General features: G+C 40.2%; 1 protein-coding gene across 4 annotated transcripts in view; it reads right to left on the reverse strand.

Moving 5' to 3' along the window:
* Positions 1-24,854, reverse strand: part of tmod2 (tropomodulin 2) — a 99,167-nt gene that overhangs the window by 44,859 nt on the left and 29,454 nt on the right. For all 4 annotated transcript variants that reach the window (XM_060852824.1, XM_060852826.1, XM_060852825.1 and 1 more), the window contains 2 exons: positions 4,275-4,478; positions 2,041-2,197 (listed from right to left, as the gene is read on the reverse strand). In XM_060852824.1, coding sequence (XP_060708807.1) covers positions 2,041-2,197; positions 4,275-4,400 — 283 coding nt within the window. In that variant the 5' untranslated portion in view covers positions 4,401-4,478. The remainder of the gene's footprint in view (positions 1-2,040; positions 2,198-4,274; positions 4,479-24,854) is intronic.

Here is a 24,854-nt window from a genome sequence, read left to right on the forward strand (position 1 = left end):
TTCTTTTACTGTTTAAAATAGCTACCTGACTCTATCGAGATTGTTATCAATGCTTTCATGTCTGAAGATTATTTCAGGAATAATAGACCAACGAAAGGATTAGAAATAGCAAGAAAAGTCATTACAATAAACTAATTGTGCTCATATACACGAGATATAAAAAAAGAATTCCATTCAAACAAAAGTCCTTTGTGGCTCAATATTATTGGAATTTAGTTTGGAGTCAGATGTGGGTGGTGGAAAATACAAGTATAACTCGGTTTTAAAAAGATAGACCTTTGAGTCAATTGCAGAGTTATTCCGCCTTTAAGCTTTGATGTTTTGCAAAGTATTTGTACTAAATATAGACTATATTAGATAGTTTCGTTGGTAGAGGTAGTTTCGTCAGTCAGAGTAGTAGGGGTGTGGAACACACTGCATGCAACAGTAGTAGACTCACCAACTTTAAGGGCATTTGAATGGTAATTGTACAAGCACATGGACGAGAATGGAATAGTTAGGTGTGATGGGCTTCAGATTGGTTACACAGGTCAGCACAACATTGAGGACCAAAGGGTCTGTACTGCGCTATAATGTTCTATGTTCTAAGTATTATTTATGTAATGTAATTTGTCAAGGTGTGCCAAGTTTCAAAAAAATTGTGGTCTTGAGATATGTTCATATTTTTGTAAAAATCTACACTTAGAAATCAAGACAATGAGAGTAAAAACACTGTGCCCCTCTTTTCAGGAACCAAATATTATGTAAAAACATAAGCTTTATATTGCTACTCAGTAAAGACATGACTTCAAACTTGGGGATTTTCCATTCTAGACAACTGTGGTTTTAAGAACTTAATTAAGTGCTCAAAATCAAAACAAATGGAGTTCAGATCTAATTCCACACAGCAGCTTTATAATGGCAGGGCTTTTGATTTTTTAAGCATTTGGGAATGTTATTTCCCACTTTTGGGATCTGACAGCTCAGCCTTTAAAAAATCTACTTGTTTACAAACTCTCAAAAAACTGACTATTGTCATGGGAAGCTTACTCTCAATATTATTTAAAACTAAGGAAAATATTTTAATATTTGGCCCCGGTGCTATTTGGAAATGCCAGCACTGTGAAGCCGTCAAGAAGAATTAGTTAGAATCAGAGATTAATTTGAGTATTAAGTGTGCATTTAGTATGGCTATGTTTTGGCATTTCCCACTTCTATCATCATCTAATAAGGTTAAAGTTACTTCTGATAAGCTCATCTTGGGACTAAATACATGCCTCCAACTCATGCTAGTACTCCTTGTCAGAGGACCAAAAAAATGTTTACGGAATGTAACCACACAATATCCTATTATGCAACGTTAAAAACGTTTCTCCTCAACGGCAACATGTTCAAATACTGTAATTAGCATTTCTGATGCCTGCTAGGAATGGTCCAAGCCCTCTCACATGGGTATTACATTGTAATTGAAACTTTACATTTTTAAAATATTTGACAATCGGTTGAGAGTACACAATTTCTATTATTGCAAAATGTTACTCGTTAACTTCACCCTTCCTGAAATCAAACCACATATTGGTGCAATTTCAAGGGATTTCTTCGAATGCTGACCCCCTAAAGAATGCATGTTTTCCACTTAACACCTAAAACCAATACTTAATTAATACACAATCTTACTGAAGATGGTGGGCAATCTTTTCAACTCTCACCATCACTAACATTGGGAAGTACTGAACCTTGGAAGTCTGTTTTAAAATGGTCAAAAAATTTTAATATTTAATTAAAGTGTTGTCATAAAAAGAACAAATGATTTTCAGTTACCAAATATGCTGAACATAGACACTAATAATCCTCTAATGAAATGCTTCAATGTCATAATGAAGGTATGTTTTTAAGAGGTAATTAAACAAATCTGTGGTGTTCAATTGTGGTTTCATCTTCTGCTGGAAAGTTGAAGGTACATTTATAATTTTTTTAAAAATCAAGATGTTCCTCCCTGAAGACAGAAATGTGCAAGAAAACAATGAAAGCCTGCAACATCAATTAAGGCTAGTACAGTACCTCTTTTCTCCCCTGTGAAAGGCACATAATCCTCCCTGTCTTTATACTCCAAGGCCTGTTTCTCCAAGAATGCTAGAAGTTGATCTCTATCAAATGGGCCTGTTGGGCTTTTGACAGTCTGGTCCTTCTGACGAAAGCCTGCTGGCAGGAGTGAATGCTAGCGCATTGGAAAAAACACATTTAAGATGTCAGAATAAAACGGTACATCAAGCACCTCTAAACATATGAATACAAACAAACAGTACGCACAATTCAAAAAAAAGTTGAGTCTTACAAACAGAGTATATTCTATACATTTAAATTTACTTTAACTTGTAGAAATAAAAATAGATAGAAAAACATTCACTTCTATCCAGAATATAAAAGGGTACGTGACATCCACTGAACATCTGGAGATCAGAACAAGTTGAAGAATGATATAAAATACAATAGGTATAAATGCAGAAAAATGTTTGGTTCTACTTTGCAGTTTTCTTCTTTGTCCTTACCCTCAGATTACCACATTGAACTATTGTCAGAATGTGCTCTTCAGTACCGCAGGGTAGATTTTCAAATCTGAATGAATTAGTCTAGGTTGAGGAGAGCAGGGGCAAAGCATCTGGTGGGGGTGGAGGGGTGTGCATGGTTGGGGGAGAAGCCTAAAGTACGTTGCAGAATAATCAGGATGCACTTGTGCTGATATCACACATGTAAGCTGTATATCTCAATGACTGGCAATTCATAGCTAAGCGCTTATCCATTCGGCTGTTTGCAATCAGCAAAATATTTATATTTCACCAGCCCACATTTATAAAACATAGAACATAGCTCCCAATATTTGATATGATTCTGTAATTGGAAACAATAACTATGAAACAATTCAGATTGCATTAAGAATTCCACTAATAACCAATTTAAGACTGCCAGGGAGCATAAAAATATTCATATACAGGCTTTTGCCAATTGGAAAAACATGTCAACACACTGCACAAAATCTTTTGAAGACAACTGATCCCTTAGGGTTATTCTTTGGCAATTCCTCAAACAGAGTCCAAGTCAATGGCCAACCCAAAAGCATCTTAATCTGATGCAGTACAAATGGCTGTTTCCTTTGAGATTTAGCAGTCTTATAATTCTGTGTTGATGAGTGCAGGCCAAAAACTTTTGGTAGCATCTCCCTTTATGGTGTAATAGCTACAATCAAACTGTTCTGCATTCAGATTCCTCCATGAACTATTAAAGTATTCACTGCTTGCCTATGAGAAATGAACTATGCTCATTGACAGTAATGTCTCAGAGTACAAACTCCTATCAATTTTCTCTTTACTTCAGGACATTCTCCACATTAGGCAACAAATTATTTTTCAAGTTGAAATACACATACACTTGAAGTCTTTCCTTGTCTACCCTATATATCAATTTTCTAAACGTGCCATCCCCATACCCCAAATTGCTTATTATAGACTTTCTAATGAAAAAAAGACTTTCTTTAAAGAATTTATTTTCCTTTCTTATACAATATGCTAATTTTGACTCTAATCGCCATAATTCCCAAAACCCTTGTTAACTTTCATCCCCAAAAGCTTCAGGGTGTGTTACATTCAAACTTTTCTCTCCTCTGTTGATCTCTCTCCATCCGAAAGCTAAACCAAACTCCCCACACAGGAGAGGCACAAGCACTTTTTGAACAGTGAATATTCACAGGAAATGAAATTAATTTTCAGTGGATATTGGCAAATTGTCCAAATTTTAAAACACAATTCTCAAAACAAAAAAAAATTCAACATTTGGTTAAGAATAAAACATTAATTTTGAAAATAAAGACATGAACTTCTAATAACCCTCAAAACAAATTACAGCCAATCAATTCAAGACTGCAGTTGCAACAAATCACAAATTCATTTTCAGGAACACAATAAAGTGAAACATCACTGCAACTGGTAGGTGGTGAAAGGTGGAACACTAGTTCAATTTTCCTTACAATGAATTACTGAACAGTTACACAGCTATGGGAAAAATCCAAACATTAAAGATTGGGCAAGAATGTTACACTACGGGGTAGCTGATGGACGTTTGGAAAACATACAACACAAGTTTTAACCTCTTAAGTTATATTAACCAATCTCAGATGTATTACAACCTGTTTAATTTCTCCAAACATAGATGTTAAATAACTTAGTTTGAAGTTTTACCAAGTTTCAAAATAAAGCACATCATCCCTGAGAATTGATGGATAAAAGAATTTCAAACCCCACCTCTGGATCCAGTTCCTCAAGAGCAGTTTCCAGCTGTTTCAATTCTTCTTCACTAAGTTTGCCAAGAAGCTCATCCTCGTCAATATCCTTGTACTTCTCAAGGTCCTTTTTGAATGGCAGCGCCATCTCTTTAGCAACAGTAACTTGTCGTCACTTATTCTGTAGCAATCTAACAATTCAGTCCTTAACCAGACACGTAGCTTTCTGCCAAGAAAAGTACAAATAAAATAAGATTTTAAACCAGTGCAAAGTTTCCGCTGAATACATCCTGAAGCTGGTAAAGGGGATTCAAACTTCCAAAACAACTTTGAAAGGAAATATTAACATTCTCCCTAAACATACAATAAATTAAAAGAAAATCCCTCAAGCATTGTATTTGGTCTGCTGATAACTTTAAAAGCTACACAACCTAAACGGTAGAGCCTCAGATGTCAATCTTAACTCAGACTCCTCTTTCCTTACATCCAGAAGGACATGGGTTGAAAACTTGTTCAGAGTGAATACAATTTTTTTTAAAAAAAGGTTTAAATACAATCAAAGCCAATACTTTTCCACAATATCAAAGGGAAGCTGCAGGGTTACGGTTGTGATCTTTCAAATGGGGCATTAAACTGAGATTGTACATCTCCCTCAGTTCTTAAAAATCTTAACTAATCCAAGTTAAATTCTTGTATCCAAACAACATTACCTCACCATCAATATCACTAAATCTACTTTTCTAGTTGGATCGGCATTGTTTATAGAATCTTATGCGCAAATTGCTTTACACATTTCTCAGTATTAGAATAATTTGTTTGCTCATCAGTGTCATTCCTTTCCCTGAAGGTTGACTACCACGGATCTCCACCTGTCTGTCCTTGTGCTGCACTTCCACATTTCACACAGGTCAAATGCATCAATTCAATTATTATGGCCATCTATTTTACCACCAATTTCTCCTTCCATTAAATTTTCTTTATCTATCATCTGCCCGAATAAATGAGACGAAGATCCTTCTCTCTTAGTTGATATGCATTAATTTCCTCTTTCTTTTGGCCATTTCCAGCACTTTGCCTGTTTGTGTACAATATGAAGAACATCTCCTATAGGTCCACAAATTAAATGCATCACACTTATCAGTACTCTTTCTTTGTAGTTAAATGAATGAATAATCTATTGTCACATATCTTGAAGATAAAATATTTGTTCTGTCGCCATAATCTGCCACGATTTTGAGTTTCAACAAGAATAAAAAGAAATTAATTAAATAGGAGTTCAGCTTCGGTTCAAACTGTATCTCAAGCAGACATCAGGGCTTTTGCAAGGTGTTCGGGTCTTCAGGAAGCCCCACCTCTCAGAACAGCAATGACGACACTGATGGTCCGGGAGAGCGCAGCTCTGCTGTTGCCATCTCATCAACACTGCTATCAGTCCAGGCTCCAGGTCTACTGTCGCCAAGAGTCCAGGTCCTAGGCACTGCCACTACCAAGAATCCTGGTTCACATCACCGACACGACAGCCACTGCCTCACTGAGCCACTCTGGCCTCAAAATGGAAGAAGGAGGGAAGGAAGAAAAAAGTATAAGAAAACAATGCCACAGACCTGGAGCAGACAGGCTCTGATGAGCCCGAACACTGCCTCCATGCCAGTGCAATTTTGGAACTTATTCCAAGGATGTAGTTCATGCCTCAGAAGCATATTAAAATAGATGGCATGGTGGCACAGTGGTTAGCACTGCTGTCTCACAGCGCCTGAGATCCTGGTTCAATTCCCGACTCAGGCGACTGACTGTGTGGAGTTTGCACGTTCTCCCCGTGTCTGCGTGGGTTTCCTCCGGGTGCTCTGGTTTCCTCCCACAGTCCAAAGATGTGCGGGTCAGGTGAATTGGCCATGCTAAAATGCCCGTAGTGTTAGGTTAGGGGTATGGGTGGGTTGCGCTTCGGCGGGTCGGTGTGGACTTGTTGGGCCGAAGGGCCTGCTTCCACACTAAGTAATCTAATCTAATCTAATCTAAAATGTAGCACATCCATGTTCTTTTCTTCAGGTTCAGTTTCTATTGCAACTATGCCTGAAAATGGATTCATTGTCAGCTAAGCACTTTTGGACACCCTTAGGTTGTGAAAGGCACAATATAAAGTTGCTTTTTAAGTCGCTGACTTAATTAAATGGAATGTTTAAAGTGGACAAAGTGTGAACGATATAGGACCTTTTGCATTCTACCACTTAGCTTTTACTGACAAGTCTTACTGCAGAACTAATTGCTGTCAATTATGTTAAGAACAGAGCAGTATAGAAGTCCTATCCTTTGCAAAATGCGAAGAAAAAAAAATCACATATATATGCAATGCTGTCATAAGAAAAATCAAGTTAGCACTTTGGCTCCAAATAAATAGCACCTTTAAAGAATTTACATAGAGTGCCAATTCAGTCTCTCACTATTTGCTGGAAATTGAAGAACTGCTAGTACCTGAATACTGCACTGAACAGGATTATGCCTGTAAACAATTAAATTTTTCATTGGTCCAACCTCAGCATCTGGCATTCCAAGAGACACACCACAGTCAACTCCCTCTTTTTTGAACAAAAATAAGCATGCAATAAGTTACAAGTGAAAACAAGTTAAATGATATTTTAAGTTTACACTGATGTCCCAGGAGGTCCATCCCTAGCAGTACTTTTCAGTACAATGATCTGGATATGAGCAATAAATCAACAATGGTACATATCTGTAGAACCACAGAATGCCGACACAATGTGGAAACAGGCCCTTTGGCCCAACAAGTCCACACTAGCCCTTCAAAGAGTAACCCACCCAGACCCATTCCCCAACCCTGTTACTCTACATATACCCCTGACTAGTGCACCTAACCTACACTTCCCTGAACACTATGGGCAATTCAGCTTGGCCAATTCTCCTAACCTGTACATCTTTGGACTGTGGGAAGAAACCTACGCAGAAATTAGGAGAACGTGCAAACTCCACACAGACAGTTGTTCGAGTCTGGAATCAAACACGGGTCCCTGGCGCTGTGTGGCTGCACTGAGCCATCACGCTGCCCACATGCTTTATATAAAAGGAGTGAAATTTAATTTCTTAAAGTTGCATTGTACATCATTTCCATAACTTTGGACTCAGTACTTTATATTAAGCTAAGAAAGAATGTAAATAGTCGGTGCAGGAGTAGGCTGTCCAACCCCTCAAGCCCACCACACCTTTCTACAAGATCATGGCTGCTCTGCCGGAGGCCTTAGTTCCTCTTCTGTACCAGCTTCCCATAGCCCTCAACTCTGATATTCCAAAAATCTGCACACCTCCTCTTTCAATACTTTGATTTAAATACTTTAAATGCTTAGATATACTAAATTATTTGTATGCTCAAATATTACTTAGAATTTAACTGCCCAGTTTAAAAAAAGTTAAATATACGCGCAGAATGGAAATGCTCAATTTCCAAGATTTGCTATCGGTTGGTGAGTCTCCCAGCAACAAGCAGCCTCAAAAATGAGCTACATTATCGAAAATGCAAAACAATACTGGTTAGCATACACCAAGGATGAAAATTTCTCTTGTCCTTGTCCTCCAAGAAAAAAAATTGCAGTTCCACGCTTAAATCCTAGAATGCTACTTTACAGAAATGTAACATTTTCTTGCTTTGTCCCTCCAAAAACCCAGCAACTGGTTGACGTTTCAGTGGATATACAGGAAACGTTGTTTTAAATCAGCACCTTATCAACCAGCACTATTGATAAACTGGCAAAAATGATATACCTCAAATACAGAGTTGTTTTTCAAACTGATGATCTGGGACTAGCAGTGTTCCACTGGGATTGGCACTGGGTCCACTTTTGTTTGCCATTTATACAAATGATTTAGATGAGGATATAGAAGGCACAGTTAGCAATTTTGCAGATGACACAAAAATTGGTAGTCAAGTGGACTGTGAAGAAGGTCATCTAAGATTACAAACAGATCTTGATCAATTGGGTCAATGTCCAAGAGTCTGGTGCTGGAAAAGCACAGCCGCTCAGGTAGCATCCAAACAGCAGCAAAGTCTATATTTGAGCATAAACTCTTCATTACGAATGAAGGTGTGGCCCAAGGAGACAGAGATAAATGGAAGGGGTATGGAGCTGACAGAGGTGGGGTTACCTTGGAATGCAATAGGCAGATAAGATGGGGATGAAGGGATTGGTCAGAGGGTGGAGCAGATAGCTGGGAAGGAAGATGGACAGGTAGGATAGTTCAAGACAGCAGCGCTGAGTTGGAAGTTTGGATCTAGGATTGGGGGGGTTTGGGGAAACTCGTGAAATCCATATTGATCCTGTGTGGTTGGAGGATCCCAAGGTGGAAGATGAAATGCTCTTACTCCTAGCATCAGGTGACTAGAGTTTGGCATTGGCATTGCGTGTCCTTGGTGGAGTGGGAGGGGGAGTTAAAATGTTCAGCTACAGGCCGGTGGGGCTGTTTAGTGAGTGTCCCCCAGATATGTTCTGAAATATTCCGCAAGTTGGCATCCGATCTCCCCAAAATATTCTTCCTCACTGTGAGAATGTTAAATAGCTTTTTCCCATGCATTTCTAAGGACGATAAGTTCGGCAGACCCAACAGGAGACCAATCAGATCTACCTTAGGTTCGGTCCCCGGGACCTTCTAATACTCCTGCCACAGTGCTCCAGTACCTACGAAGCTTGCAGCATGACCACAAGCAATGAGTGGGGGTACCTATGCTTATTTTGTATTTGAAGCACATTGGAGATGCTCCCTCTTTGAATTTCGCAAGACAATCTGGAGCCAAATGAACCCTATGAAGAAACTTCAACTGCATAACGTGACCCGTTATAGATAGAGATTTTTTTCACATTCTCCCAAAATGTCCTCCCATATGTCCCTGAGGGAATCTCCACTCCTAACTCTTGTTCCTAGACCTCACGTAGTTGCTCAATGTCATTCAAGGCACCGCACCAGTGATAAAGAGTAGATGGTAAAGAGTATTAACTGAGAGAATGCTCGTAGCATGAAACACTCTACTCTGTGTCAGACCTTTAGGGATTGGTCAAAAGTGTAATCTTTTTTTGGAGGAAGTCCCTAACCCGAAAGTAACAAGATAGATCTCTACTGGGCAATCCATACCTGCGATTCATTTGGTTGAAGGACGTCATCACCTCCCCCTCAAATAGGTCTCCCAAACAGGAGACTCTCCTAGTTGCTCACAGTTTGAATCTAGGGTCCATCAACCTTGGCCAGAATCTCGCATACCAACTATAAGGTTAAGAAAGGAGGTTTTAGCTAAACAGCCATGCTCTGTCGCATTGCTCTCCATGGTTTGACTGTAATAATAATGATTGGATTCTGACAGTATCCCATAACTGTCTCATCTTATCCATAAACAACAGGCTAGTTAAGGGGGCACTTTGCCTAGAAGGCCTCGATATACAACCATATTGATCTCAGGTCCTCAAGTCCAGTCACTCACAAAAGGCAGAAGGGAATTTAGTTGGTATTTCTCAGTATCCTTTGGCAAGTTTAATGATGGGCTGCTTGGGACGCCAAATACAAGACAGAATATTTATAAATTCTTTGTAGAATTGTCTCAGGCAACCATCAGGGCCAGGCGCCTTCCCGCTTTGGACCTGTTACTGCCACCTGTATCTCTTGCACTGTCAAGGGAGCATTAAGAAGAGATGCTTGTTCCGAGGCCAAACCTGGAAGGTCCAGCCTTTGTTTCGCCAAACAGTTCTCTTTGCTGTCTGAGTGAGCATGGAGTTCAAAGCAACCCGGAAGGCTGTGATTCGCTGCAATTTAGCCATTGACAGCCTATCGAAATGTGTCATCTCGGCTGCCTTCAACCGTGCCTCGAACAGACGTTGCTGCTCTCCCTTCTATCTCACCGAATGAGAGATAATTATCTCCCTAACACGGGCCTTAGCAGTCTCCCAGAGTATAGTCTGGTTACTAGCTGTACATGAATTGATAGCCAAGAATGCTTTGAACTAATCTGATAAGTACTTGACAAACTTCCTTGAGTATAAAAGGATCCATTCGCCAATGCTGGGAACCTGTTCCGTTGCCCTTAATCTTAACCTCTAAATATACATCAGAGTCCAGAAAAACCCTGAAGGTGTTAACAGGTCAATCCTGGTATGACACTTGTATGGATTTGAGAAAAAGGTAAAGTCCCTCCCCATAGGGTGGAGACATTTCCAAATGTCCACCAGCCTCAATTCCATGCAAAAGTCAACCAATTGTTTGGTTTGCAGCGACACATTTGGGGGACCTTTGGGCATTCTATCCACTATGGGGTCCGTGAGGCGATTAAAATCTCCTCCTATGATAGTGTATCGCATTCTAAGGACAATCAACGTCGAAAGTACATCGGTCAGGAATTTGAGGGTGTGTGCTGAAGAACAATAAACATTTAGAATGCCATACTCCTCACTATGTATTGAAACTTTAAGAATTACAAACCGTCCATATTCATCTTTAACTTGATCTAATAACTTAAATGGGAGATTCTACTGGACAAGTATCACCATTCTCTTGGAGTTAAAGGACGAGAAAAAAAACCCGATCAAACCCACCCTGCTGTAACTTTAAGTACTCCTTATCCTCAAGGTAGGTTTCTTGCAACAGGGCAATATCAACCCTCTCCTTTCCAGGACTCTAAAGTACTTTTTTTCCCCTCTTGACCTGCGAGTGACTCCCTTTAATATTCCAGGTGCACCATTTAAGGAGACACTCAGCCACATCCTTCTATAACAACTCGAACTCCCAAGAGGAAGAACCCTACTTCAGCACACCGAGTTTAAATAAATGAAGACTCGGAGTCTAAAAATGCACACACTAAAACTACATTAACAAAACCTTTAAAAACTACCTCCTAAAAACCAAAACTAAATCAATTGCAGCATACAAAAAAAAATTGAGAGGAGACTACTCCCCCTCTGCCCGGAGCAGGGGGCTTACACTACCCACGTACACCTCCATAACTCCTAGTTTGAGCCATGCCCCAAACTCAGGTAATGGATAAACTACAAAAAATACATATTATGGACAAAAAAAATTAAACGTTGGCACTTCACCCACCCCCAACCTTACACTGACCTTAAAAAAAAAACTTTCTGTAATAAAATAACGAAGAGAAAGGAGAAATATACTAAGTTGAGAAAAAAGGGAAAAGAAAAGACAACCATTATTGCCCATGTTCTTTGGACCATCCGGTCTATTTCAAAGTGTCTGCCATCCCGTTCCATCCCACCCCCTCAGTTGAAGTAAATCGTTCAGAGACAATAGTGTTATCTCCATCTTTATTCCGGGCCCTGGAGGGAGAGAGAGAGAATGATTGCCCACAGGCACAGGGACATGAGTTCACAGTTTTCTCTAGAACAGTAATTTCTCAATGAACTTATATAAGCATTTTACAGAGGGGAGCATTCAGATAAGGCAACATACATATTAACTGGGTGACTGTTACAGTCAGTCAATGAGTATCAATAGTAAAGATTAAGCCATTTGTTACACAATAAATAACTGGCATCACATAATGAATACTTTTCACCTTGTTAAATTGACCTCACATACTAAATGTTACCTCATCTTGTTAAATGGCTCTACATAATGATGCTTTTCCACCTTGTTAAGCCATTACCCTTGCCTGCAGCACCCCATAGTTAACTGATCGGAGTCATGGTCAGCTGAATCTCTTGCTTCACAAAACTCAGAACTTTACTCTCTTTCCCTATCTGCTTATACCCGATACACATTCTCATCCAGACAGTTGTTTGCTTTTTCTGAGGAGTCAAGTACATGCACGGCCCCTTCGTGATTGAAGCAGAGTACTGCTGGCTACCTCATGGAATATCGAATATCCAGATGTCTCAGTCTCTTCACCTCAAAATGACCTCCTCTTGCAGATCACGGCAGCAGAAAGGTTCTGAAAAAACAATCTTTGATCCTTTATAAATCAGGGCCTGAGGATTCTTTTCAAGAATCTGGAGGCTTCCATTACCTTTTGTTTGTCCCTACAGGCCTGGACAGGAGTGCTGGCCCAAACCAGGCCTGCACACCATCACCAAGTGTGCTGTCTCAAGCCTCCCAACCTAGATATCGCAGTAGCCATTCTTCAAAGAAACTGGCCGGATGCTCGCCTTCCTCTCATTCCTGTGCAACAATTGGGCTGCCGGAGAGTCCATCAGGATTTCTTTGGAAGCTGCAGCTGCGGCCACAGGCGTGTCCAATGCTATAGGGAAATGCCCTACATGATGAGATTTACTCTGTCCTTTGTCTCTAGTCATCTTCCCTTACTAAAAAAAAAAGTATGTAGCACTTCTAATATTAAACTGTCATTTTCTTCAAAATAGATTAGTTGGAGAGGGTAAAGTTATGGTGCTGAGTTCAGTGAGGCAGACCTGTTAAGATTACTGCCGTCTTTGATCCCGTAGAGATAGCGTTTTTAAAGGAGGCAGGGTGGGAGGTGTTGTAGTCCAGGTAGCTGTGGGAGTTGGTGGGTTTATAGTAGATGTCAGTGTTAGGTCGATCGCGAGAAATGGAGATGGAGGTGTCCAGGAAGGGAAGGGAGGTGTCCGAAATGGTCCAGCTGAAACGGAGGTCAGGGTGGAAGGTGTTTGTGAAGTCAATGAACTGTTCAACCTCCTCATGGAAGCATGAGATGGCGACAATACAGTCGTCATCGATGTAGCAGAGGAAAAGGTAGGGAATGGTGCTGGTCTAACTGTGAAACATAGACTGTTCCACATACCTTCCGAAACAGGCATAGCTGGGGCCCACGTAGGTGCCCATGGCTGCCCCTTTGATCTGAAGGAAGTGGGAGGATTCAAATGAGAAATTATTGAGGGTGAGGACCAGTTCAGCCAGCCAATCAAATGTTGTATGTCAGTGGAAGGGTATTGGTTGGGTCAGCAGGAAAGGAAGAAACAGAGGGCTTGGACACCTTTTTCATGACGGATACATGTGTATAGGGACTGGATGTTCATGATAAAGATGAGGTTTTGGAGACCAGGGAACCAAAAGTCATGGAGGAAGTGGAGGGTGCTATCCCGAATGTATGTGAGGAGTTCCTGGATGAAGGAAGACAGGATGGTGTCAAAGTATGCAGAAGCACATTCAGTGGGCAGGAGCAGGCAGAGCTGATGAGTCGACCTGGGCAGTCAGGTTTGTGACTTTTGGGTAGGAAGAACTGGGTGGTATAGGGTTCCCGGACTCTGGAGGTTGTTGGTGGGAGATCCCCTAAGGTGATGTGGTTGTGGATGGTCTGGGAGATTATGTTTTGGTGATGGGAGGGGAGGTCGAGGTGGCCACGAGTTGGCATCTAGCTTCAGCAGTGTAGAGTTCGGTGCACCAAACTACCACTCCACTCCCCCTTGTATGCTGGTTTAATGGGGAGGTTGGGGTTCAAGCGGAGGGAATGGAGGGCTGCACATGGTGAGGGCGAGGGGTTTGGAGTAGGGCGAGACTGTCCTGGTTGACCCATCATCTCAGCCTGCTCATGCTCCACCAAACTTCTCTGTTCCAACTCGGCACCAGCCTCTTGAACTCTCTTAACTGTCCACCTGCCTTCCCACCCTCTCACTTTCACCGATCTATCGTATTTCCAATTACTTACCCCCTACAGCTCCCCCAAACCCACCCCCCAACCCCCACCATTTATCTCAGCCTGCTTGGACCACCCCTGCATTCCTGAGGAAGAGCTTATGCTTGAAACATTGACTCTTCTTCTTCTAAGATACTGCCTGACCAGTTGTGCTTTTCCAGCAGCACACACTGACTCTGATCTTCAGCATCTGCAGTCCTCAATTTCTCCCAATTGGGAGAATGGGCTGAAGTGTGGCAGATGGAGTTTAATTTGGATAAATGCAAGGAATTGGACTTCAGTAAAACAAACAAGGGCAGAACTTATACAATTAACGATAGGGCTTTTGGTAGTGCTGCAGAACAGAGACACCCCGGGATTCATAACTCTGAGGTTTGCATCACATACAGATAGGTTGGTTAAGGCAGTGTTTCTTACTCTTGCATTCATTGCTCAATGTTGGAGTATAGGAGTTGGGACATTATGTTGAGTGTCCAAGACACTGGTGAGGCCTCTTCTGGAGTACAGTGTCCAGTTCTGTTATAGGAAGGATATTATTAAGCTGCAGAAGATTCAGAAGAGATTTACCGGGATGTTGTCAGGAATGGAAGTCATAAGGCGAGACTGGATTGAGATGTTAAGGGGTTAATTTGCTCTGCTGACCTGTAAGAAATTGGATGCCTGGGGTTAGGATGGTATGTTTCTCTATCTTGCCAGTACAAATGTAAAAGAATTTACATTATCATCTCCCATAACAGCAAAAGCATTTACATTATCATCTCCTATTCAGAATCGTTAAGAACATTGTAATTAAAATTCTGACCTCATCCTGTAGTCAAAACACTATTTACAACAGATTTTGCCATTAAGGGAGGATTTACATTACATTGTTTCTGGACATGGTCAAGTCACTGCCTTAATGTCTTGAGTGGCATGTGACTAAGGGGGAGTGGCTGGGGGTTGACTTGTGGGCACTGCTGACTGCAACGTGAGATTTTGTATAAAGGAAGAACTGGTTCTTTGTTCAGGGAGCCTCTCTTGGCATGCTCCACAAACATTGTGAAGAGTATTTAGTGATTCTCCAAAGCTTGTACTTGCTTAATAAATTTTGACTGTTTTGATGTTGGCACATTGCAGTCGCATCAAGTGTTCAAGAATCTCAAGAAAAAGAACCTAACAGGATACGCTGAGATTTCCTTTTTTAAAAACAGGAGCTTAGGAGGTGGTGGGGTGATCTTAAAGTAGTTTATAAAATCATGAGGATGGACGATGTGAATGGCAGATGTCTTTTCCCTAGGGTAGGGAATTTCAAGACTAGGGGGCATATATTTCAGGTGAGTGGAGAAGGATTTTATAAAGACATGAGGGGCATTTTTGTTTTATAAAACAAAATGTTTTGTGTGGAATGAACTTCCAAATAAAAAAGGTGGATACAGGTATAGTTACACTTAGAAGACATTTTAGGTAAACACATGAATGAGATATGTTTGGAGGGATATGGGCTACATGCAGTCAGATGGGACTAGTTTTAGTTAGGGATTATGGTCCGCATGGACTGGCTGGACTGAAGGGTCTATTTCTATGCTGTATGATTCTTTTGCAATCTACTGCAATGTCAGAGTATTTATGCTGTAAATACTGTGCTGTGCATACACTCTGCATTACACTTGTATTACTTACTGTGAGTTTTTACATTGATTTTAGGCAGTATGTTAATGTTTTGAGCGATATTGATGTCTCAAACTTTTACTTGTCAGAATTTACTATGGTTATGTATATCTCTCGATTATTTGGAATATTTGATGAACTGGCACACTCCTTCCTGGTCAATAAAAGTTTATATATTTCTATTCATCATGGAATTTGGTGTTGTTGGCTCAGCCAGCATTCATTGTCCATCCAGCACTTAAGATTCAATCCCACTGCTGTGGGCCAGGAGTAACATGTAGGCCAGATTAGATAAGGGTGGCAGAGCTCCTTTCCTGAAGGACACTAATGAACCAGATGGGCCAACAACTGTCGTTAGTTATTGCATGGTCACCAATGGGCTAGCTTTTTATTCCAAATTTTTATTCAATTCAAATTTCCCCATCTGTGATGGTGGGAATTCAAACTCATGTCACCAGAACGTTAGCCTGGCATTCGGGATTAACAGTCTAGTTACGTTACCGTTAACAAGTCATCTAAATGAGCCAGACCAGAAAATGCAATTAGCTGAGCAACAGGCTCACCAACAATGGATTATAAAATACCACAGATACTAAAATTCTGAAATAAAAACAGAAAACACAAAATATATGCAGGTCTGAAGTATCTATGGAGAGGAAACAAAAACAGTCAACATAGCAGTGTAGGATAGTTTCTGATGAAAGGCTCAGAGTAATTCTGATATTTTCCATTTATTTTAAATGCAATGAGATATTATACTGAAAACATATTCCTATCCAACACCGTCAGTATCAGCATACAAATCAAGGGAACTCCTCCATGGACAGTATCAAAGCAATACTTGCCTGAAAGCCATCAGTCATTCTGCATTTAAAAGATGTTGATTTTCACATCTTATGTTTAACTTCACTACATCCTTTTTGTCTGCTTTGACCATTTCTCAGTACAAATAAAAAGGTGTTCAAAGATTTTACAAAAACAACAAAACTTGGGTTTGGCTAACTTAAAACCAAGTTCCACATTCCAGCAATACAATTCCCACAAAAGCACACATAATGGATTCACAGATGGGTATTAAACTGCACAATTTGTAAATTAAGCAGACATCCTAGAATAGAGGTATTTAATGTTAATTCCAGTATTGTATGGACGACTAAAATTCTTTTCATTATTCTAATTATATTCGTAATAGTGATAAATGTTGAGGAGATGTTGTTTCCATTAGTGAGAAAATCTCAAAATAGGGGGCCACAGTTACAGAATAAGGAGTCGTTAATCTAAAACTGAGTCATAAAAATGTACAACACAGAAACAGACCCTTCGGTCCAACTCATCCATGCCAACTAGATATCCTAACCTAATCTTGGCCCGTATCCCTCTAAGCCTTTCCTTTTCATATACCCATCCAGATGCCTTTTAAATGCTGTAAGTGTATCAGCCTCCATGTCCCCTAGCAACTCATTCCATACATGCACCACCCTTTGCATGACAATGTTGCCCCTTAGGTCCCTTTTGAATTTTTCCCCTCTCACCCTAAACCTATACCCTCTAGTTTTGAACTCCCTCACCCCAGGGAAAAAACTTGTCCATTTACCCTATCCATGCCCCTCATGATTTTAAAAATCTCTACAAAGGTCACCCCTCAGCGTTCAAAACTCCAGGGAAAACAGCCCAAGCCTATTCAACCTCTCCCTATAGCTCAATCCACCAACGCTGGAATATCATTGTAAAGTTTTTCAGAACCCTTTCAAGTTTCACAACATTCTTCCGATAGGGAATTAAGCATATTCCAAAACTGGCCTATCCAATGTCCTGTACAGCTGCAACAAGACCTCCCAACTCCTATACCCAATGCTTTGACCAATAAAGGAAAGCATACCAAACACCACCTTCAATGACCTATCTACCGGTGGCTCTACTTTCAAAGAACTATGAACAGTGAAGGATTTTTTTTCTTTCAGAGGAACCGAAATTCTAGTGTTGTGCAGGCTCGATCACAAATTGTTTAAAGAGGAAGTTTTCAACTCTGCTCTTTTCAAAACTCTGAGGCGCTAGCATGACAGATGAATTAAGAATGACAATTCAGCCACGAGCTAACAGACATGAGGGGCTGAGTAGCAGCCTCCTGCTCCTAGTTATGTTCAATGGAACTGCATAATTAAATGAGTTCAAATTTACATTTCTGCACAATAATTATGCACAAGCTCCAAAAGATTAAAAAACTTACTTGAAAAACCAGGAAAGACTGGTGGTTGCAAGTGACTTCACTTTAATGCAATTGCTTTCCATTATGAACTAGCAGGACAATGGAAGAATTTAGTTTTAAAAACTTAGGTCAGCTTAAGTTAAACATTCAGCAATATTGTACAAGTTCACAGCATGACATATTTACCATACTACTGCTCAATAACGCTTGAGTAAAATGTTAGTTGAAAGGGCAAGTGGATAAATTAAGATTAGACTGGATTACTTACAGTGTGGAAACAGGCCCTTCGGCCCAACAAGTCCACATCGACTCTACGAAGAGCAACCCACCCAGACCCATTCCCCTACGTCTAGCACTACAGGCAATTTAGCATGGCCAATTCACCTAACCTGCACATTTTTGGATTGTGGGGAGGAAACTGGAGCACCCGGAGGAAACCCACGCAGACACGGGGAGAATGTGCAAACTCCACACAGACAGTTGCCTGAGGTGGGAATTGAACCCGGGTCTCTGGCGCTGTGAGGCAGCAGTGCCAACCACTGTGCCACCATATCACCCACAAAATAACCAAGCCCTACAATTTGAGAAATGGCAGATCAAGCATAACTGGTATATACAGAAACAGATATCATCTAAATGCTAACATCTCCCAGACAGAATGATTGGCACATTGGTTTGGGGAAGGACATTGTAAGTGAATAGTCCAAACTAATGACAGGCTAAATGACTACACAGTACTTATTATGGTATGCACAGCACATTATTATATTTAAGCTAGAGGCATCCAACACATGGCCTTATATCTAAATCTAATTCAAAAACTCCTATCATCTTGACATCAGTTCTCATATTAATCATGCAACCAACGTGTCAAGGAAGTAGATGGGTGTGGACGTGCATTAGCACACACTGACTGCAATATGAGCATGCATGCATGACTTGCAGTTGTTTGTAGTGTTCTCAATTTCTGCAGATCAAGATTTGAACATAGTTTACTATTGATATATAAAGTCATTTCAGATTTGACACAAATTTTGGCACGGGAACCCAAAAAGATAGGTGTTCCTGACTCAAGGTGGACACCAATTTAACTGCATCATAAATGTGTCAACTTTCCAAGTATGCGAGACAGAAAATTAGATTTCACTTCAGTTTGACTTGACATTAATGACCAAAAATAAACCTGATGATCGCGCAATCAACCACATATGGGATATTGTGAGGAATAATGAAACTCAAATTAAGTGGTATGACTATTAACTTGCACAATTTTCAAGAAAAAAATCAAAACAGGCAAAGGTCCTACGGATCACAGTGAACTTATGCTCAAGAGGACAAAACAGTTTGATAGCAAAAAGCATGGATTTCAGCTTGGTATAATATCTGTTCAAATGTATTTGAACAGATATTATACCTAGACGAGGCACAGAAGCAAAATAAAACAACTGAAATTGCATGCATTGGGTTTCAAGTGGGAATTTGTTTCCAGCCAGAAACATTATCTAACAGTCCCACCCAAAATCTGTGTTTCCACAGAAGAATTTGTTGATTTAAAATTAACTGCTGATCTTCTACTTTATCAAAGTGCAACTTTCAAAGTTTTTTTTCAGTTTGGAGATTGGAACCCACAGATGAAATCACTGCCTTCCTAGAGGTTTATTTTTCTGATGCAAGGTTTAATATCATGTTGAGGATCTATCTGAAGAGGGAACATAAAATTAATGTGGCAAGTGTACATGTGGCAAAAGTAGATCCCATATATTTGTACAAAGGTTGCACTCTTTGTATACTGACACTGACACCAAAACCATTTCTTTTGCAGTTGTCAAAACTCTGAACTAACCTTTACTCCAAAAAAATATACATTATTAATAAAATCTCTTATTAATAAAGTATGTCAGTAAATTAATAAAGGCCAGACAGGACTGGTAACTTAATGTTCAGGAGTTTAGATGCTATAGGAAGGATAGAAAGGAGACAAGAGAGGAGGAGGAAGTAGTGTTTTTGATTAAGGGAATCATTACTACTATACTAGAGGTTATTTCTGAGGGATCGTCCAATGAAACTATACAGTTGGAATTCAGAAGTAAGAGGAGGATGATCACCTTCAGAAAATGTATGATAGGCACCCCAATAATCAGCAGGAAACTGAGGAGCAAATATGTAGAGAGATCTCAGATATACATAAGATTAATAGAGTTGTAACAGTAAGGGATTTTAACTTTCCAAACATAGACTGGAACTGCCATACTATTAAGGACTGAGATGGTGAGGAATGTGTCAATATGTAGGTGTACCTATTGGAGAAGGAACAAAAGGTAGGGCAAATGACTCGTCGGGGAGTACTTTGAGATCCATGGTCATTATTCTATTATTAATCTTAAAATAGTTATGGAAAAGGATAGGCTTTGTATCACAGTTAAAGTTCTTAAATGGAATAAGGCAAATTTTGACGGTATGAGACAGGTCAAGAATAAGATCGATGCATGTTAGATATAGACAACGAGGACCAAATGAATCTCTTGAAGAGTATAAGGGGTGCAGGAGCATTCTTACGGAGGAAACCAGGAGGACAAAATGATGATAAGATAGCCTTGGCAGATATGATGAAGGAGAATTCAAAAATATTCAAGTACATTAAGAGCAAAAGATTAACTAGGGAGAGCCCATTAAAGGTCAACAAGGTTGTTGATGTGTGGAATCACAGGAGTTGGGAGAGATACTAAATGAGTATTTTGCATTAATCTTTATTGTGGAGAAACAAATGGGGGCCAGGGAACTTGGGGAAATAAATATTGATGTCTTGTAAATCAGTCTACATTACAGACGAGATGCTGGAAGTTTTTAAAAAACAAAGGTGGATAAATCATTTTTGTTTTGAAGAGGTGACAAAGATGATTGATGAAGTCACCACCGTGGCCGTTGTCTATATGGACTTCAGCAAGGCATTCAATAAAGTTCCACGTAGTACACTGGTTAAAGTTAGCGCACATGGGTTTTGGGAGAGCTTGCCAATTGGATACAAAATTAGCTTGACGCTATGAGACAGAGGGTGGTGGTGGAGGGTTGTTTTTCCTGACTGGAGGTCTGTGACCAGCAACATGCCACAAGGATAAGTGCTGGTTCACTGTTTTTCATCATTTACATAAACAATTTCAATGAGAATTTAGGAGGCATAATTAATAAGTTTGCAGATGACAGCAAAATTGCTAGTACAGTCAACAGTGAAGAAGTTTATCCAAGATTACAAAGCAATATTTATCAATTGGGTCAATGGGTTGAGAGTGGCAGATGGAATTTAATTTGGATAAATGCAATGTATTTCATTTTGGTAAAATGAACTAAAGTAGAACTTATGTAAAATGGTGGGGCCCTGGGTAGTGTTATTGAACAGGAAGGGATTCAGGTACATAGTTCTTTGAAAATTGCATCACCAGTCATTTACTCAGACCTTTCAGTATAGGAATTGGGACATTATGTCAAGGTTGTACAGGATGTTGGTGAAGCCACTTTTGGAGTTACTGTGTATAGTTTTCATTGCCCTGCTACAGGAACGATGGCATTAAATTGAAGCGGGTTCAGAAAAGATTTATCAGGATGTTGCTAGGACTGCAGGATTTAAGGAGAGGCTGGAACTTGTTTCACTGGAGTGCAGGAGGTTGAGGGGTGACCTTTGAGAGGCTTTTCAAATGGTGGGGAGTGGCATAGATAAGGTGAATGGCAAAAGTATTTTCCGAGGATCGGGAGTGCTCTAAACTAGAGGGCATAAATTTAAGGTGAGAAGAAAAACTTTCAAAGGGACCATAGGGTCAACCTTCCCACAGAGAGTGGTTTGTATGTGTAATGAGGAAGTAGATGCAAGTATAGTTACAATGTTCGAACAGGTAAATGAAGAAGAAAGGTTTAGACAGATATGCACCACACACAGGAGACTAGCTTAGTTTGAGGAAACTTGGTCAGCATGGACAAGTTGGACCAAAGAGCATGTTTCCATGCTGTATGACTCCATGAAAGACATTACAAAGCATTTTGACTTAAACACGAGAGGATTTGCAACAAAATTTAACTCGTTCCCATACAGCATGGTCCACTGAATATGACTAATACTACTAATAATTTACAAAACACATTCCACATTGGGAATATAGCCAAAGGTCAAAATATCTGATCAAATTAGAAATTACAGAAACTGCAAGAGATAAAGTCCTCTGTACACTGCACTGGATTTTCCAAGGAATGGCAATCTCTCACAAAAAGGTGGTGGCTCCACATTGAGAGGAAACTCCAGTCAGGACTCCATCAGAAATGCTGACTCATACTTCCATTCTGACAACATCAGGTTAACTGTCAGAGAAAGGCAAAATGTTACCCCCTTTTCACAGCAGTCAGCTGCCATATTCTGAAATTTAAGAGGACGTTGACAGCTGCTTCAAACCATAAGAACATAAGACAAATTTAGTTAGAATGCTGACAAGATAGGGTGTAAGCTGAGTTGGAGGCCGGACACCAATTAAGATATCAGGGTGCCAAGTAAGTTGCCAAACTAGATTTCATTTTGGGGGTGGGGGGTGAAGAAAAGAGACACAATGACTGCTGGAGGTTCCAAGAGTAGAGGGATTGACCACTGGAAAAATTCAATTGCCTAGGCAATTCTTTCATAGAATGCTCAGTGCAACTCCTATTTACACTGGAACAACAACTATTTGGCCAGTGGTAAGTCAACACCCATGTTTCACTGTGGAGGTTTCTCAATACATTTTCAAGACTCTGATTCACAAATTACACACTTTATAGAGTCATTTGCCTTCATGCCTACTCCAATTTATGTAGAGAAACTATGTTTAAAGGAACATGTACTTAAAATTTATCAAAATTATTCAGGACATAATCTGGTCGTGAACCACTGCCAGATTGTAAACTGTTACTAGAGATCTGAACCTCGTTGCTCATTTCTATGATTCCACCAAAATAAGCAACATTGCAAGTAACAGTATACCCTGCACATATTGCTACATGTAGTTTAAAGGCATTTTAAACATTTCTAAAAGCAACCATGACAATTTTAGAAGTGATAACTTAATAACAAGTTTGGACTTTTTAGGTTCAGTACACACAGCTGCAGCCACTCCCTCAACTGATTACTCCATAAAATCAGATGCCAAATAAAAGCAGGGTCCCAAGACTATTTAGTACATAACAATCAGCCTATGAATACTTTGATTAATCACAGATGAAGAAGCAGGCATTCAATGCAACTGCAAAATATGTCTTCTTATCCCAAACCCTTCCCCTCCCTTCCTTTTTCACCACATAATCTATCCAATGAGGGTTAGCTTAGAGACTACAGGTTATTCTCCTACAATGAGTTTTGTAAATATATGGCTTACTTGTAGAATAGATTGCTGGCTGCGAGTGTGGATGTGCCTGTGGTGCTGCTGTGTGGCACGCGCGGAAAGAGATCACGTGATGCTCTGTTTCGCACCCCAGAAGAGTGCGAGGAGGTCACGTGGTGTTCCGTTTCGCGGGTGAGGAGGTCACGTGATGCTCTGTTACACAGGCCAAAGGAGGTCACGTGGTGCACCGTTTCGCGGGCAAATGAAGGTCACGTGGGGTCGGACATCCGGGAACGCAAGGATGCGGAGAATGGAGTCAGATCAACAGCCAATCAGAAGACAATCCTACCTCAGTGATTGCATGACATTTTTTATTGTATAAAAGACTGGGTCAGGGGCAGGAATACGTCTTACTTTTTTTGAACTGACACATTTTGTAGTTCGTCAGGGACAGAAAGGTTTAGACCCAGAGCTCTGTATACTTTACCCACTTACTGCTAAAATAAAAGTAAGAGTGTGAGATTGAATATCTTCTCCTATTGCTTCATTTAAAGAACACGCAGGACTGGGCTCACACATAGAAGAAAGTAAGTTGGTAGATTGAGCCAAAGTCCAACAATTTGGTGACCCCGACGTGATGAAGACTGAGAAGTGACGGAAAAGAGAGAAAAATAGAAACAACGGACACATGACGTCTGACGATAACAACAAGCGGCGCTGCATAAAAAGGTGAGCAGACACCTGTTTATATCGAAGTTCTGCAATTGGAGATACCAAATTGATTGTTGTCATTATACTATTACTAGGACACTTGCAGTAAGTGGATAAAGTATTGATATAATATATACGGGTTTAAAGTCCCCTGGGGTTAGAGTCCTCTTAAAAGCACCAAGGTACGTAAGTGTGAGGAGATTTAAAGTCCATTGAGCAGGATCTCATAAAAGCAACGCTCACAAATTTTGGTTTATGATTGATGTGTTGTAAGTTTTAAAAATTATATTGGGGAATGTACGGAGGGTGGCAGAAAAGTCAGTGGTGTCTCGGAGACAAAGACGGTGGTGTCTTAGCGAGAGAGAGTCGGCAGTAGAAACCCAACGGTGACAATGAAACTGCTGATAATTCTCACTGAAAGGGTCAGTTGCTTGGGTGTACTCCATACAAACTGACTGGCCACTGGATTTATCTCTGATTGGGTTGGTTGCTCGGCTATATTATGTCCAAACCAACTGACGACTGGACGGGAGGATTAAAAACAAAAATACATAAAATGGAAGGGGAATTTGATAAAGAGTGTGAAGAATACGGAGGATGTTCTTCCGACTTAATGTTGCCTGTAAAATAGCAGTGAGGTAAAGCCAGAAGTCAGTTAGTCAGTGGGCTTGCAAAGAACAAACAAAAAACAATGATGGAGAAATATGACAAGATTTGGAAAGAATTACAAAAACAGGGCAAAGTCCCTAAAGATGAGGAGAGGAAGAAATTGTCACTTTGGGAAAAGTAGAAGAGCAAGCTAAATTAGAAGTAGAAGAGGATATGAAGGGAAAGAAAGGGTCAATGTTGGTTAGAAGAAAGTGGACAAAAGAAGGCGAGGAGAATTCATCTATACAACATGACATTAGCCTATGTAGCGGTAGAAACATTACAAAGGGGTACCTCTAAAACAGAAACGGCAGGACCATCCGCGCCATTGTATCGTAAACTGCCTGAGGCACAATCACCACCCCCATATCCTGTAACACAAATGCCACTTATGTATGTTCAAGAATGGGTGTTAGATGTGCAAGAAGTAGGAACAACAGAGTACAA

This window comes from Hemiscyllium ocellatum, chromosome 39 (genome assembly GCF_020745735.1).
Source record: "Hemiscyllium ocellatum isolate sHemOce1 chromosome 39, sHemOce1.pat.X.cur, whole genome shotgun sequence".
NCBI lineage: Eukaryota > Metazoa > Chordata > Chondrichthyes > Orectolobiformes > Hemiscylliidae > Hemiscyllium > Hemiscyllium ocellatum.